Source organism: Triturus cristatus, chromosome 10, assembly GCF_964204655.1.
Source record: "Triturus cristatus chromosome 10, aTriCri1.1, whole genome shotgun sequence".
In the NCBI taxonomy this organism is placed as follows: domain Eukaryota; kingdom Metazoa; phylum Chordata; class Amphibia; order Caudata; family Salamandridae; genus Triturus; species Triturus cristatus.
In genome coordinates this window covers 321128457-321144366 of record NC_140593.1, presented here as the reverse complement: position 1 = coordinate 321144366, position 15910 = coordinate 321128457, and the positions used below count along the sequence as shown (strand labels likewise).

Below are 15910 nucleotides of genomic sequence, written 5' to 3'. Positions count from 1 at the left end.
ATCTTGCCTGTCCTCCGGGCTATTCATGCTTCAGATCTAACCGCCATTCTAGAGGTGGAGGGATCGCCTTATTTATCAGATCCGCCTTTATATGTACCTGGACGGTCTTGCAGATTGCTGGATGTGAGAGTGCGCTGTTTAAGGTGTCCATCAGCCCTCAGTTCTCGCTGTCAGGGATGGTTGTCTATCGCCCTCCAGGCAGCGATGTAGCTTTTAGAGGTGCCTTTCCGGAGGCTGTGAGCCTATTGGCTAGCGGCTGTGCAAACTTTTCTATCTTGGGCGACCTAAATCTCCACTTTGATAGGTTAGAGTCTCTGGCCATCAGTGGTTTTTTGGCCGATTTAGAGGCTTTGCAGTTGACCCAGCTTATTTCTCAGCCTACACACGTGGCCGGCCACACCCTTGACCCGTTTTTTACCACTCTCTCTGATGTTCGGATTGTGGCGGTTGATCCTGTGATATGGTCTGACCACTATCTGGTGTCTGCTTGGCTTCCCCTCCCTGCCAATCCCACTATACCGCCTCCTTTGCGGATACCCCGGCGCCACTGGAACAAACTTAGGTTAGAGGACCTTCACCGCATTATGGGTGCTGAGCCATTAGGTCCCCTGCTGAATGCCACCTCGGGCTATGACCGGTTCTGTAACTGGATTACCAGGGCGCTGGACGTCCTGGTACCTATCATCTCCAGCAAGTCCAGTCCCCGGCAGGCTAGCCCCTGGTATGACAGCGCGCTGCGTGCTATGAAGTCCTCTTGCAGACGGGCGGAAAGGGTGTGGCGTAAGTCGTACGATGCCGACAAGAAATCCATCTACCTGGCCTTAGTTAAGCTTTACCATCGAGCTATATGCAGGGCCCGGGCGGCGTTTTACGCAGCCGAATTTCGAAATAGCCTTAACCCGACTAAAACCATCTTTAAAACCATAAAAGACTTAATGGCAAAGAGAGTTCCCCCACAGTTGGACAGTTCCACCGCCCACTGTGAAGCCCTAGCCACCTTCTTTTTGGATAAAGTCAGGAAAATCTATCTGGCGTTTCCAAGCACACTGTCTCCTGTGATTCCCTGGAGCGGCTCTAGCAGCTGTCCATCGCTGCACTCCCTTCCTACCATCTCCAATGAGGAGTTCGCAAAGTGGGCCCTGCGAGTCAAGTCTGGATCGCCTGCAGACCCGGTAAGATCTGCTCTTTTCAGGGACGTTGCTTTTCAGGGACGCACAGCAGTGTGCTCCCTGATTAACCTCTCCCTAACCTCTGGCCTGGTCCCTGCCAAATGGAAGCAAGCGGTGGTTTCCCCGATCCTAAAAAAACCATCTTTGGATCCATCGAGACCTGAAAACTACCGCCCTATATCTTTGCTCCCTTGGCCGGCCAAGGTTATGGAGGCCCATGTAAATCGGGCCCTCACGGAGCATATGACCCTTGTGAATGTCCTGGATCCCACGCAGAATGGGTTTCGTGCTGGCCACAGCACTGAGACGGCCCTTCTGGCAATGGTTGAGCATTTGCGAAGTGTGCTCGATGCAGGTCAAACGGCAGCGCTTATTTTACTAGACCTGAGCGCTGCCTTTGACACTGTCTCCCATCGCATCTTGCTACACCGCCTGCAGGACATTGGCATTTGTGGTTCAGCTCTGCAGTGGTTCCGCTCCTTCCTCAGTGATCGCTCCTTCTGCGTTGCCACCCCTCCTTTTCAGTCCAAGTACCATCCTTTGGACCTGGGGGTCCCTCAGGGCTCCTCGCTGAGTCCCACGCTTTTTAATCTGTACGTGCAGCCGCTGGCTGAGGTCGTCAGGCAATGGGGCCTTACCATGGTCTCCTATGCTGACGACACTCAGTTGGCGGTTACGATCAGCGGGGATGCCAAGCAGGATGCCCTCAGGTTCCGAAGTGGACTGAAAGAGGTGGCCAGCTGGATGAATAACAACTGTCTCCAGCTGAACGCGTCAAAAACAGAGGTGATGATCGTTGGAAGGGAAGCGGACCACTGGGGGGACGAATGGTGGCCTCCAGAGCTGGGATCAGCGCCGGCCCCTGTCCTGGAACTCAGGAATCTCGGAGTATGGCTTGACCACACGCTAAGCTTTGTGACTCATACAAAGAGAGTGGCGGCCTGCTGTTTTGGAGTACTACGCGGGCTAAGACCCCTGCTGCGATTCTTCGATGCTCCTACTAGACAGCTGGTCATTCAAGCAATGATCATCTCGCGGTTGGATTACGCCAGTTCTCTCCTATTAGGAGCGAACCAAGCCGAGATTCTTCGTTTACAACGAGTCCAGAATGCGGCGGCTAGGGCGGTGGTTGGTCTGCCTCGAACCTGCCCTACCTCTAACACCCTGCGGTCCTTGCACTGGCTCCCGATATGCAAGCGTATCCAATTCAAGGCTCTCTGCCTGGTTTTTAAAATTCTGAGAGAGTTGGCACCCGGAATACTCAATACACTGATCTCTCCCTATGTTCCTACCCGCTCACTACGATCCCTTGGACAGTCCTTGGTGGTCGTCCCCCGTTTCAGACTTAGTCGGATGGGGGGTCGCTCCTTCCGCGTGAAAGCCGCAACCCTCTGGAATGCGCTCCCCTTGGAAATCCGCCTTTCGAATGACCTAATGTCTTTTCGCAGGGCCCTGAAAACCTTCCTGTTTTAATTGTTTCTAGCTTTTATTGTTTGCTTTTGTTACCGGACCTAGTGTTGTGTTGTGTTTACCTTTCCCTGCGCCAGGACGCTCCTTCGCTGGAGCAGCTGTGCGCATTAAAATGCAACTAACATAACATAACATAACATAACATACACTTTCACCAGGTGATCCATCACAATGCTCTCACACTGCTCCAAACTCACACCTGTGGCAGCAACTGCCTTTAAACATCCAGGCAATGCTGCAGCTACAGGATCTAATGTAGCTGAGAAGTATGCTACAGGTCTGTGCACAGTTCCATGCGTCTGCGTTAGAACTGACAATGCACAGCCTTCACGCTCACTGCAAAACAGAGTGATGCTTTTGTTAAAGTCGGGCATTCCCACTGCTGGAGCTCGACACAGCTCTCGCAGTTTGTTAAAAATAGCACATGCATTCATCACTCCATGGAATTAGATCTGCTCATCCTTGTGCATAGGCCTCTGAAGTGGCTTATCAGTTAATAAAAAATGTTGAATCCATCAGTGGCAATAGCCAACCATTCCCAGAAACATGCGAACTTCTTTTTGAGTTCTGGGTGGGTTCATCTGCAGTACGGCAGTAATCTGATCCTGTGACACCTTTCTGATTCCCTTCTCAATGTGATGTCCTAGGTAAAGGACCTCCCTCTTGCAAAATTATATCTTTGATGGTGACACATTATGCCCACTTATGCCCACTCGCTGCCAGATGATTTAGTAAGGTAATAGTGTTACATATGCAAGCCTCCTGAGTACCTGACACTACCAATAAGTCGTCAATGTACTGTACCAGTACAGAGTGATTTGGCATTACCAATGACTCCAAATTCCTTTTCAATATTTGATTAAAATGGAAGGACTCTCTGTATACCCTTGTGGAATTTGGCACCATGCCAAGACACAGTTTCTGAACCGGAATGCAAATAAAAGATGGCAATCCGGGTGCAAAGGGAAGGAAAAGAAGGCTTGACACAAATCAATGACAGGTAACCACTCAGCTGTGTAAGGAATCTGATGTAGTATCATGGCTAGATTTGGCATGATTGGACAGCATGGTTTCACAATCTGGTTAATTTTGTGCAAATCCTGCACGGTCCTATGCTTTCCCTTGGGATTCTGAATTCCCATGATTGGTGACTTACATGGGCTTCCCATGATTTCTCTTAAGATTCCCTGTTCAATCAGTGACTCGATCAAAGGTGTTATACCTACGATTGGTCTCAGGACTCAGATTATATGTTGGAGTTTTCGAAAATTCTGCATTTGGCTTCAGATTGATTCATATTGGAGCTACTCTTTTGATCAGCCCAATTTCCTTCCCTGTGAAATCCCAAACCTATGGAAACACTATGTTTCCGAATTCAAAATGTAAATTATAACTTGTTACTAAAGGAAATAACTCTTCAACTCCTGGCTTTTGTTTTGACATTTTGAGTACAATATCCTCATCACTGGGATGGAATTATATTCCTTTTGAAGTAAAAATAGACGGAGCAATTCAATTTAACTTTAGGTTTTGACCTAAAATGTTCACTGGTCTGTAACAAATGTGTGTAAATCCTCAAATGATCCAACTTGCACTGTAACAGGTTCTGGCACAAGCATTGACATTAATCGGTTTGAAACTCCTACAACTTGGATTCTTCCCCAGAGAGGGGTAGGTTTGGAACTTCTGCTGTTCTCACAGTGGAACGGGTAGCACCAATGTCAACCAGGAGTGAAATGGGTGTTCCATTTACCTTGCCAACCACATAAGGATCACTCTGGTCTACCTCTAAGGATGTGCCAAGCATGCATTCCCCCTTCCCTCTCAGGCACCGTCATTGGGACAAATCAGAATAACTGTCTGTATTAGGTATTGTTGGGTCACATTTGAATTTGTATCAATTTGATAATTTGTATGAAATCCCATGTTCACATTATACTTCTGTACTTGACCATTCAACTGGGGCTTTGAGGCTTGTGGCATAGTCAAATTTTAATTTTTCTGCCTTTGAGTCTGCTGATTCTGTATCATATTGCCTGATTGAGCCTGTGTAATTTTACCTTGTGCTACCTGCCTATTCATCTGATTCATTGGATTAAACTGTGCTTCCAGTGCCCGAACTTGCAGCAAATATGACATGGATAAGTCTTTTTCAATATATCTATTGAAACCCCCTTCCTCAGCCTTGGGCCGTCACATTTTGTTGCTGTCCTCCTGCTACTCCTCACATACCAGTATTCGCTTGGCCATTTCACTTTACTATAACAGAACAATCCCATATAACCTTTATTTGCTGCCTTCACATGATACAACATAAATTTTTCCTTCAATCTTTTGTGCTTCGAATCCACTTACTTTCTGCAATACTTTGCATACCGAAGAATCTCACCTATGGGCTAGCTTTGGCAGCAAATCAAGTGCTGCTGTATCATTGCACTTATTTCGGGTCTTAATCCATACACAAATCTATATACAAAATGTCCCATATCTTTTCCAGTCACATTACCATTCCAATATATTATTTAAATGCCTGCAGAAGTCCCTCATAATACGCATGCACTGTCTCTTTTAATTCTTGTGTTGCCCTGGCAATTGTTACCCAATCAGTCTCCTTTGGGGAAATTTTTCCTTTTAAATAAGCAATGACCTGATTATATTTTCTCATTACTTCAGGTGATGGTGCACCAGTTCTCAAATCTCTTTCAGGTTCTTTCTCTGGCCAATTTACTGCGATCTTACACTCAGTCCACAAATCACTTGGTACCATGATGTCAAACAGAGTATCTAAGTCCTTCAACAAAACCTTTGAAACCTTCACAAATCTTTCAACTTGCCTATACCATTCAACTGGCTTCTCTCTCAACTTCTGGAAATCATTTGTAAAGGATAATATGTCTGGTCTAGTCCAAGGAAAATGAACATATCCTCCTCCTGGCACTTCTCTCAACGGAAATGTTTTTGTTTCCAAATTTTCAGATTCCTCTTCGAACATTGGATATATTGGCATGGTTCCCTTTTTCGTTTCCTTCTATTTTGCCCATCTTTACAACTCACCCCATTTCATAAGTGTTGACAGTAATTATTTGATCTGTAATCTTTTTCCTGCCGGGTTCAAACACTCCAGGTCCTTGTCACTAAAATCTAGTCAATAGGTTTTTTTGTAATGCTTTGGACTTTTGTTTGTCCACCCCCTATTTTTGTGGCACCTCAGCAAATTTCTCACATGTAGTTCTAGCTCTCCTGGTAATAGCCTTACATATAAACAATAATTAATTGACACTGTAATTAGAAATCCTTCCTGGACCAATAGTTGCCAAAATCATCTCTTCCAATTCCACTTTAAGTTTAGCTATATCAAGTGTTTTTTCCTTTGAATTTCCTGCGTTCGGAATTCCCTTTTCTGCTTCATCCTTTTCAGAGGTGGTAGGAGCTATATCGTCAATTCAGTCATCAAGTTCCTGTGAGGTGGGGCCTATTCTTTGATTTAATACATCCTTTTGTAATCCACCACTAGCTCCCACCATTTGTCATGAGCTTCAGAACTTTGAGCTCACATTTTTAAGGATCTAGCTGTCAGGACTTGTGGTCCTCTATTGGGAGTTTCCATAATCCTTTCTGCAGTCCTAGTTAATGGATTCGGTCTTTCTTGATCTGGGGGTACAGTTGTCTATATGGTCCCTTCACTAACTCTAGATTCATTCCCTTGTTGCGAGGTACCTTCATTTTTTAAGTGCTAAATTGGGATTTGTTTTTACCCTTATTCAATTTTTGTACTCCCCCTAATCCAGTGGGAACAGTTAATGTATGTGTTTGCTGTCCTCAAATACATGTCTGATATAAAGGAACTATAGGTCCTATAGTTACAGGAACTGAAAGATCATCTGTAGCATTAGTTATTATGGGGTTACTAAACCCTACTTCGCTGGGTGTTTTCTCTTCAGTCAAAAAGGGATTTATAGAGTTTAAGCTATTTGGCATGACAGATGCTTCTGACTGAATTCCCACAAATGGATTTGACTCTGTCTGTGACTGTTCTTCATTATATGGTAGAGGTCGATTCATTAATAATTCGCTCAGAAACTCGTCCTCTATCTCATCCCCACTCTCTTCAGTTAATGGGAGAGCCTGAGGGTTTTCTCGTTGTTTTTTTCTTTTCTTTGCATTTTTCTCCCTCACTCTTCTCTGTGACCAATAGAGGATACATCCGTGCTCCTTCTGCAATATTTCTTCTCCACATTTTTAATTGCGAATCCCACATAATAATAGTTATCCACATTTGTAAAGCGCAAACAATCACCTGTAAGGGTCTCTAGGCGCTGGGGGCCGTCGGGAAGATTAAGCAAACTATTGTCCAGAGTCACATGGTGCTGGGCTAATCTGCCACCGGCTCCGGGGATTGAACCGTGATCCCCAGATTCCGGAGTCAGTCGCCCTAGCCACGGCGCCACACCTCTTTCTCTACATAATTAATAAAAGTATTTTTATATGGGTCCTGACATTTCTCTTTTTCTTTCTGATGGCCACATGTTCCCATTCCTCAAGAGCTTCATATTGCATAGGTCTAGGTCATGGCTTAACCCCTTCGCTGCTAGGCCTTTCCCCCTCCCCCCGTGCTTAGCCTTTTATTGGCTATTTGGAGTAGTTTACGCTTAGGCCCCTGTAACTGTTTGACCACATAAGGTATCCACACCAAATTCACGTCCTGTTCTTCTAGTGTCATGGGGATTCTAAAGGTACCCAGGGTTTGTGGATTCCCCTGCTGCTGACCCAGAAATTAGCCAAATTACAGCAATTTCTTTTTTTTTCAATGGGAAAAGAGTGCTGCAAATGAAAGCATCTGTTTTTTTCACTGCAAATGGTATCAAGAAAGAGTTTGTGGTGCTGAAATTAAAATTTTCCCAGCTTTCCGTGACTGACAGACTTTTGTCAGAAAACCAAAATTTTCTACAAAGTTTTGCCATTTTACTGGGACATGGCCTATTTTTGCTATTTTTTGTGCTTTCAACCTTCTTCCAGTTAATGGTAGAAATGGGTATGAAAGCAATAATGCATCCTGGAAAGCTATACATTTTCTAAAAGTAGACAAAATTCTGAATTCAGCAAGGGGTCATTTGTGTAGATACTTTAAGGTTTCTTTATAGAAACTAACAGTTAAAAATAGGACAAATTGAAAATGAGTTGAAAGAAACAGCCATTTGTGCCAAATATTTCACCTGTAACTTCTTCTAATTATGACAGATGGTTGAAAGCAATATACCGTTACATCTGCTGGACCTTTCTGAATGTGGGGTTATATATATAGGACTTTTAGGTTCACCAAGAACCCAACGAACCCAGAGCCAAGAACTGAAAAGCGTCTTGCAATGGTTTTTTGTTATGTACCGGGTATATAGCAATTAATTTGGGAAACTAGTGAAACATCGGGATGAAAGACGCCTATGTACTTCTGAAATTGGAACAAAATATAGAGCTTAGAAACAGTAGCTATTTGCATATTTCCGAAATTGTGAGTACCCATACTAGTATGAGACCTATAGGACATTTTTCAAAGTGACTTCTTTTTTACACATTGTCCTTAATTTGGAAGGCAGAAATGCATCGAATGTCAATAGTAACAGTTGCTCTACAATTCTGTAACCCTAAGTCTCCTGATAAAAATGGTATCTCACTTGTGTGGATAGGCCTAGTGCCCGCAACAGGAAACGGCTCAAAACGCAACGCGGACACGCTTCATTTTTACAGTGAAAACTGACCCTTTTTTTGCAAAGTGCCTAGCTGTAGATTTTGAACCCTAGCTCTGCTGGCACCTAGTGAAACCTAGCAAACCTATCAATTTTTTTAATTAGACACCGAGGGGAATACAGGATGGGGTGACTTGTCTGGCTCTCAGAAGGTTATGTTACACAGAATGCCTTGCAAACCTCACATTTTGTGAAATAACACATTTTCCTCACATTCCTGCGGTGGAAAGTTCTGGAACAAGCGTGGATCTACAAAATTCTACTAACCCTTCATTCCCCCAAGTCAGGGGCGTAACACAGGCCCCCGCAGCCCCCACGGTGCGGGGGGCCCCAAGCTGCAGGGTGCCCCCTCAGCACCGTACTGAGTCATGAGAGCTCCATAGTAAATACGGAGTGGGGACCCCTCTATGTACCTTCTGTACCTCAACTTTCGTTACGCCAGTGCCCCAAGTCTTCCGAGATAAACGGTACCTCACTTGTGTGGGTAGGCCTAGTGCCCGCAACAGGAAACGGCCCAAAACGCAATGTGGACACACCACATTTTCACAGTGAAAACTGACCCTTTTTTGCAAAGTGCCTATCTGTAGATTTTGAACCCTAGCTCTGCCGGCACCTACGGAAACCTAGCAAACCTATAATTTTTTTATAATCAGACACCCATGGGAATCCAGGATGGGATGACTTGTCTGGCTCTCACAAGGTTCTGTTACCCAGAATCCCTTCCAAACCTCAAACTTTGAAAAAAAAACATTTTACTTCACCTTTCTGTGGTGGAAAGTTCTGGAATCTGCATGGATCCACAAAATTCCACCCCCCATCATTCCTCAAAGTCTTCTGAAAAAAATAGTACCTCACTTGTGTGGGTAGGCCTAGTGCCCGTGACAGGAAATGGCCCAAAACGCAACGTAGACACACCACATTTTCACAGTCAAAACTGACCCTTTTTTTGCAAAGTGCCTAGCTGTACATTTTGAACCCTAGCTCTGCCGGCACCTAGGGAAACCTAGCAAACCTATACATTTTTGAAAACTAGACACCCAGGGAACTCCAGGATGGGGTGACTTGTCTGGCTCTCACAAGGTTAAGTTACTCAGAATCCCTTGCAAATCTCAAACTTTGTAAAAAAACACACATTTTCCTCACATTTCTGTGGTGTAAAGTTCTGGAGCAAGCGTGGATCCACAAAACTCCACCCACCCCACATTCCCCAAAGTCTTATGGGAAAAATGGTACCTCACAAGCGTGGGTGGGTCAAATACCCGCGACAGGCAAGGGCCCAAAACGTATTGAGGAGACATCAAAATTACCTATCACAAAACAACCTGGTTTTGCAAGGGAGGTCACCTGAGTTTTTGGCCCCGGGCTCACCGGCCATCTAGGGAAACCTAGCAAACCCATACATTTTTGAAAACTAGACACCCGGGAGAGTCTAGCGAGATATGACTTGCATGGACCCTTCAACATTTTCCTACCCAGAATCCCCTGCAAACCTCAAATTTAGCTGAAACAATCGCATTTTTCTCAAATTTCTATGTGAGAAAGTTCTGGAATCTCCATGGATACACAAATTTCCTACCACCCAGCGTTTCCCCAGGTCTCCCGATATAAATGGTACCACACTTGTGTGGGTAGGTCAAGTACCCCGACAGGCAAGGGCCCAAAACGTATTGAGGAGACATCAGAATTGCCTATCACAAAACAACCTGGTTTTGCAAGGGGTGTCACCTGGGTTTTTGGAACCGGGGTCAGCCGCCACCTTGGGAAACTACAAAACCCACACATTTCTAAAACCTAGACACCCGGGGGAGTCCAGTGAGGTATGGCTTGTGTGGATCCCCAACGCTATCCTACCCAGAATCCCAGCAAACCTCAAATTTAGCTGAAATTAAACACATTTTCCACATATGTTTCTGTGAAATCACCATGTCGGCACAAATGTCATACCCTGCAGCGCTCCCCTCAGTCTCCAGAGCAAAATGATACCTCACTTGTGTGGGTGGGGCAAGGGCCTGTGACTGGGAAGAGACAAGAACAGAGGGATTATGGGTATAGCACTGAGAAATTTAAGCACTACATTTAAAAAGAAAATACGTTTTTAGCCAATTCTGCAAAACATTTGGAGGTGGGGGCATTGGCATGCCCTTTCTAGGCAACCCCCATCCCTACGTATATATATATAAAAAAAATCCTTGTAGCCTAGTAGGCTTTCTGCCCGCCCGGGGGACAGATCAGGTGCTATTGCCCCCATCTGCCTCCTGGGGGGCCAGAAAGTTGTATGCCTTCTTTGGAGGGTAGGGTGGGGGCTTTGGCATGCCCATTCTGGGCAGCACCCAAAGGCTGTTTGGCAAAATTGTATGGGGGGAGGAAAGACCCTTGCCCAAGGGGCAGCTCCTCCCTCCCTGATGGCTAGTGGGAGGATCCCTGCTTGAAAAGCAAGTTTGAGGCCCTCATGAAACACAGCTTGCACACAATGATTTTCTGTTAAAATGTGAATCCCACATTATTGAATACAATGCATTAGTTCTCCAATTAAGCAGATTAATGATTTGTGTCTACAGCATGTAAGTATAAAGTACCTCTTAAAAAACATAAGATAGTTGTTAGTATCCAATAGGTTAAGGTAACCTCCCAGGAAATTTCTATTTCCCAATTAGTTGATCATGAATCAGATTAAATTAGCCACAGCAAATAATGAAACAGAATCTGCAGAATATTTTATCTCTAATTATATATTAACAGGATTCAAATGATTAGCATAAAAATCTGATTTTAAGATTTGAACAGATTTAAAAGGCATTAAAAAGCGTGTGAAACCTAATTTTGAAAAGAGCTATCTTCCTCAGCCGAGGGAGATTTTATCCTAAGAGAAGAAATATTTTTTAGGAAGTCAGTTATCTCTCATACAAACCCTATGAATGAAAGTTCAGTAAATTTCCAAATGACCAGTTCCAGTTCATGGACAGGATTGTCTGCCCCTGTCTGTGCTGCAGTGCCAATACCACAGCTGTTTGTCGGAAAACTTCCAGCCGGAAAGATTTCCATTACGCCATCATACCAGCTGGCAGCAAACGCAGTATATCGCCACAGTTTGTGTTGTTTCTGGAAGTCCAAATCGTCAGTCTCTGTACCGCAAGATGGGTAGAGGGAAGATCATCAATATAGGAACTGCCCCTCTCCAATGGTTTAGGTAATTATACTCCATCGATTTCTGGTTTGCACCCCTTGACATCACCAACTTTGTCGGACCACTCTGTCCCATTTGTCAGTTTCAGTAGGATGAGATGATGTAGTAGGTAAAAGTAATCAAATCCAGAAGGATTAAGTAATCCATTACATTGTGTTTTCCTTAGGACCACTGTATTTTAGGCATTCGATTGGTTATGACATTTAGAAAATAGTGAGTTCATGTTCTCATCCTTTGTCAGTCCTTGCCCAACCATGTGCTCTAGGTAGTAATAATTGTGTGCAAGTCTAGTCAAGTAAGCTACAAACGTGAAAGGAATTATTATGTTAGAGCACAAGTAAAATCTTTCCGAAAGGTTCCCATAGGCTTCACTCTATTCAGTTCTTAAGTTCATGCTAGGAAAGAAAAGCAAGTTTGAGGCCCTCATGAAACACAGCTTGCACTCGATGATTTTCTGTTAAAATATGAATCCCACATTATTGAATACAATGCATTAGTTCTCCTATTAAGCAGATTAATGATGTGTGTCTACAGCATTTAAGTATAAAGTACCCCTGAAAAAAAGTTTTACCTCTTCATTATAATTTTGCATATTAATTTGCAAGTTTCTTCTCAAATTATAGGTTAATACATCATTTAGAATTTGAAAGCGCATTTAAAATAAACCTTGTCTTAGCACAAATTATTATAGCATTGGTTTTCTCATCAATGTCAATGCTCATATTACACATTCTAACGTTAATTATCATTTTCTTCACACATAAAACAACTTTATTCATGTACGTAAAAAGATTTCTATGTTAGATTAGATGAAAGATAACATCCATGCTCTATCACCTGCATTAAAGAAAGAAAAGGATTATCTCAGTGATTTAAGAAGGAATTTATTCAAATCAAATACCTTAAATAATCTGAGTACCTAACATCTGTCACCATGATCCAAGGCACATATGGAATATTAACATGACATTTACATAGGATATGCTGCAGGAATTTCAGGAAAACACAGTGTGAGCCAGATACAACACAATAGTATCTGAGTAAACAAATATATCTAGTTGTGTGTAAACTTGGTGGGCCTAGTGTTGAGGCACGCATGTTGATGAACCCATAACGACTGTAACCATTCACAACAAGATATGCGGATTGTGATAAAAATCACAATAAAATAAATTACAGAAATTAATTTATCTAATACGTGGCCATGTTAAGTGAAAGGTGACCCTAAGGTTCATGAAAATCTGCAAAAACAATGTGGATATCCATCAAGTGCCACACAGAGTACATGGTCTACACATTGTGTGGCCAGAGAGGTGCACTTTTGTGGACTGAACGGGGCGATTAACCCTGTGAATTTGTGTTACACACCACAGAGCTAGAATGGTTGTTATTCCTACACCATGAGTTGAGATCTCTTCCATCTCCCAGAGAAGGAGATGCATTCTAAGATGCTCTGCTGGAGGCACAAAGCAGTTTAAGTGAGTTTATATGAGTGCAGTACACCTCCTTGGTTATTCCTCATCTGGGCTATTGGGTCCACTTCTTAAAGCTTTCTGGTTAAAAGAATAAAGACACATTGATTGCAGCCCTGGAATACACTGTTATAATTAGGTGCTCTTGAAACAAGAGGTTACCATCATCAATTCAAAGTTGAATGGCAAGTGAATTCTGGCTGAGATAAAACTTTTGAAAGGGAATGAACACAATCAAGAAAATAGTTTTTGAACAGAAGACGACACATAGAACTCTGGGTCGAAGTAAGGATCTGGGATAAGGAAGACTTGGTAGTAATATTTGAATATTATCTTTTCTATAGAAGACAGCAGATGCATTAAGCAAACACACAATAAAACACGTGTAGATGGAGATTGGAAGCAAAGATGCAGTCAAAGTACAAAGTTTAATCTAAACTTGATGATTTTTTTATATTAATAGGCAGGGAAAGAAACAGTGTTTCTTTCCCTGCCTATTAATATAAAAAATTTATCAAGTTTAGATTACATTTACCTGATTCACAAAGGTAAATGTACACTTTTGTGTAAGTTTGCGTTGGTTTGGAATTCCCAAACTCTAATTTAATAGTAAGTTCATGACTGCGGAGGGTCCGCAGTCGGTTCAGAGGCTCCGCAGTTGGTGCGGAAAAGTCTACACGTAAAAAGATTAACAGTGGGCGGAGTATGCGTAGTGCTGCTCCGCGTAGTTCCATGGAGTAAAAAAAAACTCTGTGGGACTAGGCGGAGCTCTGCTCCACCCCGGGACCACAAAGCAGGATAAAAAAAATAAAACAAACACCACTTACCTTGTCTTCTGCCTACCCTGGTCCTCGCCACAGTGTCTCCCGTCTTCCCACGTCGTCCTCCTTGCGTCCATGTAGGAACTACGTCTTCCGTGAACTGCGCATGAGCAGTGTTCACGCAGTTCACGCATGACGTTATACCTACAGGGACACGAGGAGGATGACGCTGGAAGAAGGGAGACACCGCGCGAGGAGGACGGAAGGCAGAAGACAAGGTAAGTGGCGTTTTAAAAAATATATTTTTATGGGGCTGGCCTTGTACTCCGTTCTGCCACGGAGGCGGAGTTTTGCCCAACTTCACGTTCCCAGCGGAGCGCGGAGTTGGTAAAACTCCGCAAACTACGCTGGCGGAGCGGAGTACGACGCCCGGGGTTAAAAAAGATAGGCATGTCATAGCTTTTTATGTGTGAAGTTCTTCACATCTACTGCGGAGTCTCTGCAATCATAAACTTTCTATTAAATTGGAGTTTGTAAATTCCAAAACAAACTTAGACTTACACAAAAGTGCAAGTTTACTTTTGTGAATCAGGTCCTACTTGTTTACCATTCAAATGTAAGTGTCAATGTTTCAGATAATAGGTTTGGTCATGCACAAAGATTATAAGCAATAAAGTTCATAATTCAAAAGTAACTTCAGATTTAATAGGTTTTCCATGTATAGTTTCCCTTTTTTCACCTAATCATTTGTTATGGACAATTTAATGAATTGTTTGTGATAGTATAACAGTTTAATAACTTCTTCGCCCTCTCTCTGTTTTATTGCAGCATGCGGAGGCACGTTTAATGGCTCATCTGGTACAATAAGCAGTCCTACCTACTCCTTCACAAATTATCATAACAACATAAACTGCACCTACAGCATCACAGTGGAAAATGACAAAATAGTTGAACTCAAGTATGTTATTCAAGTGTATATTCTTCATACCATTGCTGTTGTACTAAGGGCATATTACTGAAAGGGATTTGGGTCCCAGGATATACGTGGTAGGATAAAGTGTGGAGAAACTCCAGGCTCCTGAAGAACTAAACTTATAGCTGAGAAGCAGAGAATGTACAAGAGCTGGAAATATTGCTGTGCAAGAGAGTATCGCACAAGGCAATTAAAAAATATAAAAAGTACATTAAAATAACTCAAAAGCGAAGCAATTCGAATGGAAGTGGAATAGCATTATGTGTTATGTACTCCTTAAGGTGTTTCCAAGACAAATGCCATATAAACTCAATTTTCAACACGTTATAGTCCACAACGATGGATAGTTTGCACCTATTTGTGAATCAGACCCTTTTTACCATTAACTTGAGTTTTTTTGTGTTGCAGTTAACTTTTTAATTTTCCAACACTACATAGAACTTTTATTTAGCATTGGAGACTCACAACACTATGATCAGGTATAACAGTATATTGTGTGCGCATCAACCTATTACCCTTTTCCCACGTGTAGCAAAAAAGGAGCAACCTCTTGAAGATACAGGAAGAGATCAACATGGAGCATGCAAAGGGGCAGAGGAGCCTGGACACAGCTCTGCTTTCAGTTAGGTTTTATCAGAATATCTGCAGCGTTCTCTCTCTTTACATCCAGCTGGACCTGTGGTCTGTGAGTAGTATTATTCACATCCAAGTCTAACCCTCTGGATTTATCTCAGAAGCTCTGTAAGTCACAGTCAACTAGGTCAAACGCATCTAGAAATCCACAAAATAGTTAAAGAACTGCACATTTGAGTTAAATCTGAAAACTCTTTGTTATAGGTTTAGTTCCCATTGAAATCAATTTTTTCCCAGAGAATTAACTTCTTCTTTGAGTCGGTTTCTAATGGTATGGCAACAGAAGCAAACACCTTCATCGATCAGAGCAATACGTCTATGTGAGGTAGCATCCTGTCTAAAGCCATTCCCAAATATCAGTGTATTTACCAGTCCTTCCCATGAAGCCAAAATATACTGTTTACACAGGTCCTCTTGAAACAAGGGAATGGACAATTTTTTTCACTGCCACTGTGTGTGGGCCTGTGTGTGTATATACAGAAAAACATCGGGAAAACAACAGCCGGT

The 15910-nt window shown here is 43.0% G+C and overlaps 1 protein-coding gene across 1 annotated transcript in view; it reads left to right on the top strand.

Moving 5' to 3' along the window:
• The window catches only part of CUBN (cubilin), a 1289359-nt gene that overhangs the window by 974967 nt on the left and 298482 nt on the right, over window positions 1-15910 (top strand). Inside the window, exon 58 of the mRNA XM_085631507.1 lies at window positions 14626-14755. Coding sequence (XP_085487633.1) covers window positions 14626-14755 — 130 coding nt within the window. The remainder of the gene's footprint in view (window positions 1-14625; window positions 14756-15910) is intronic.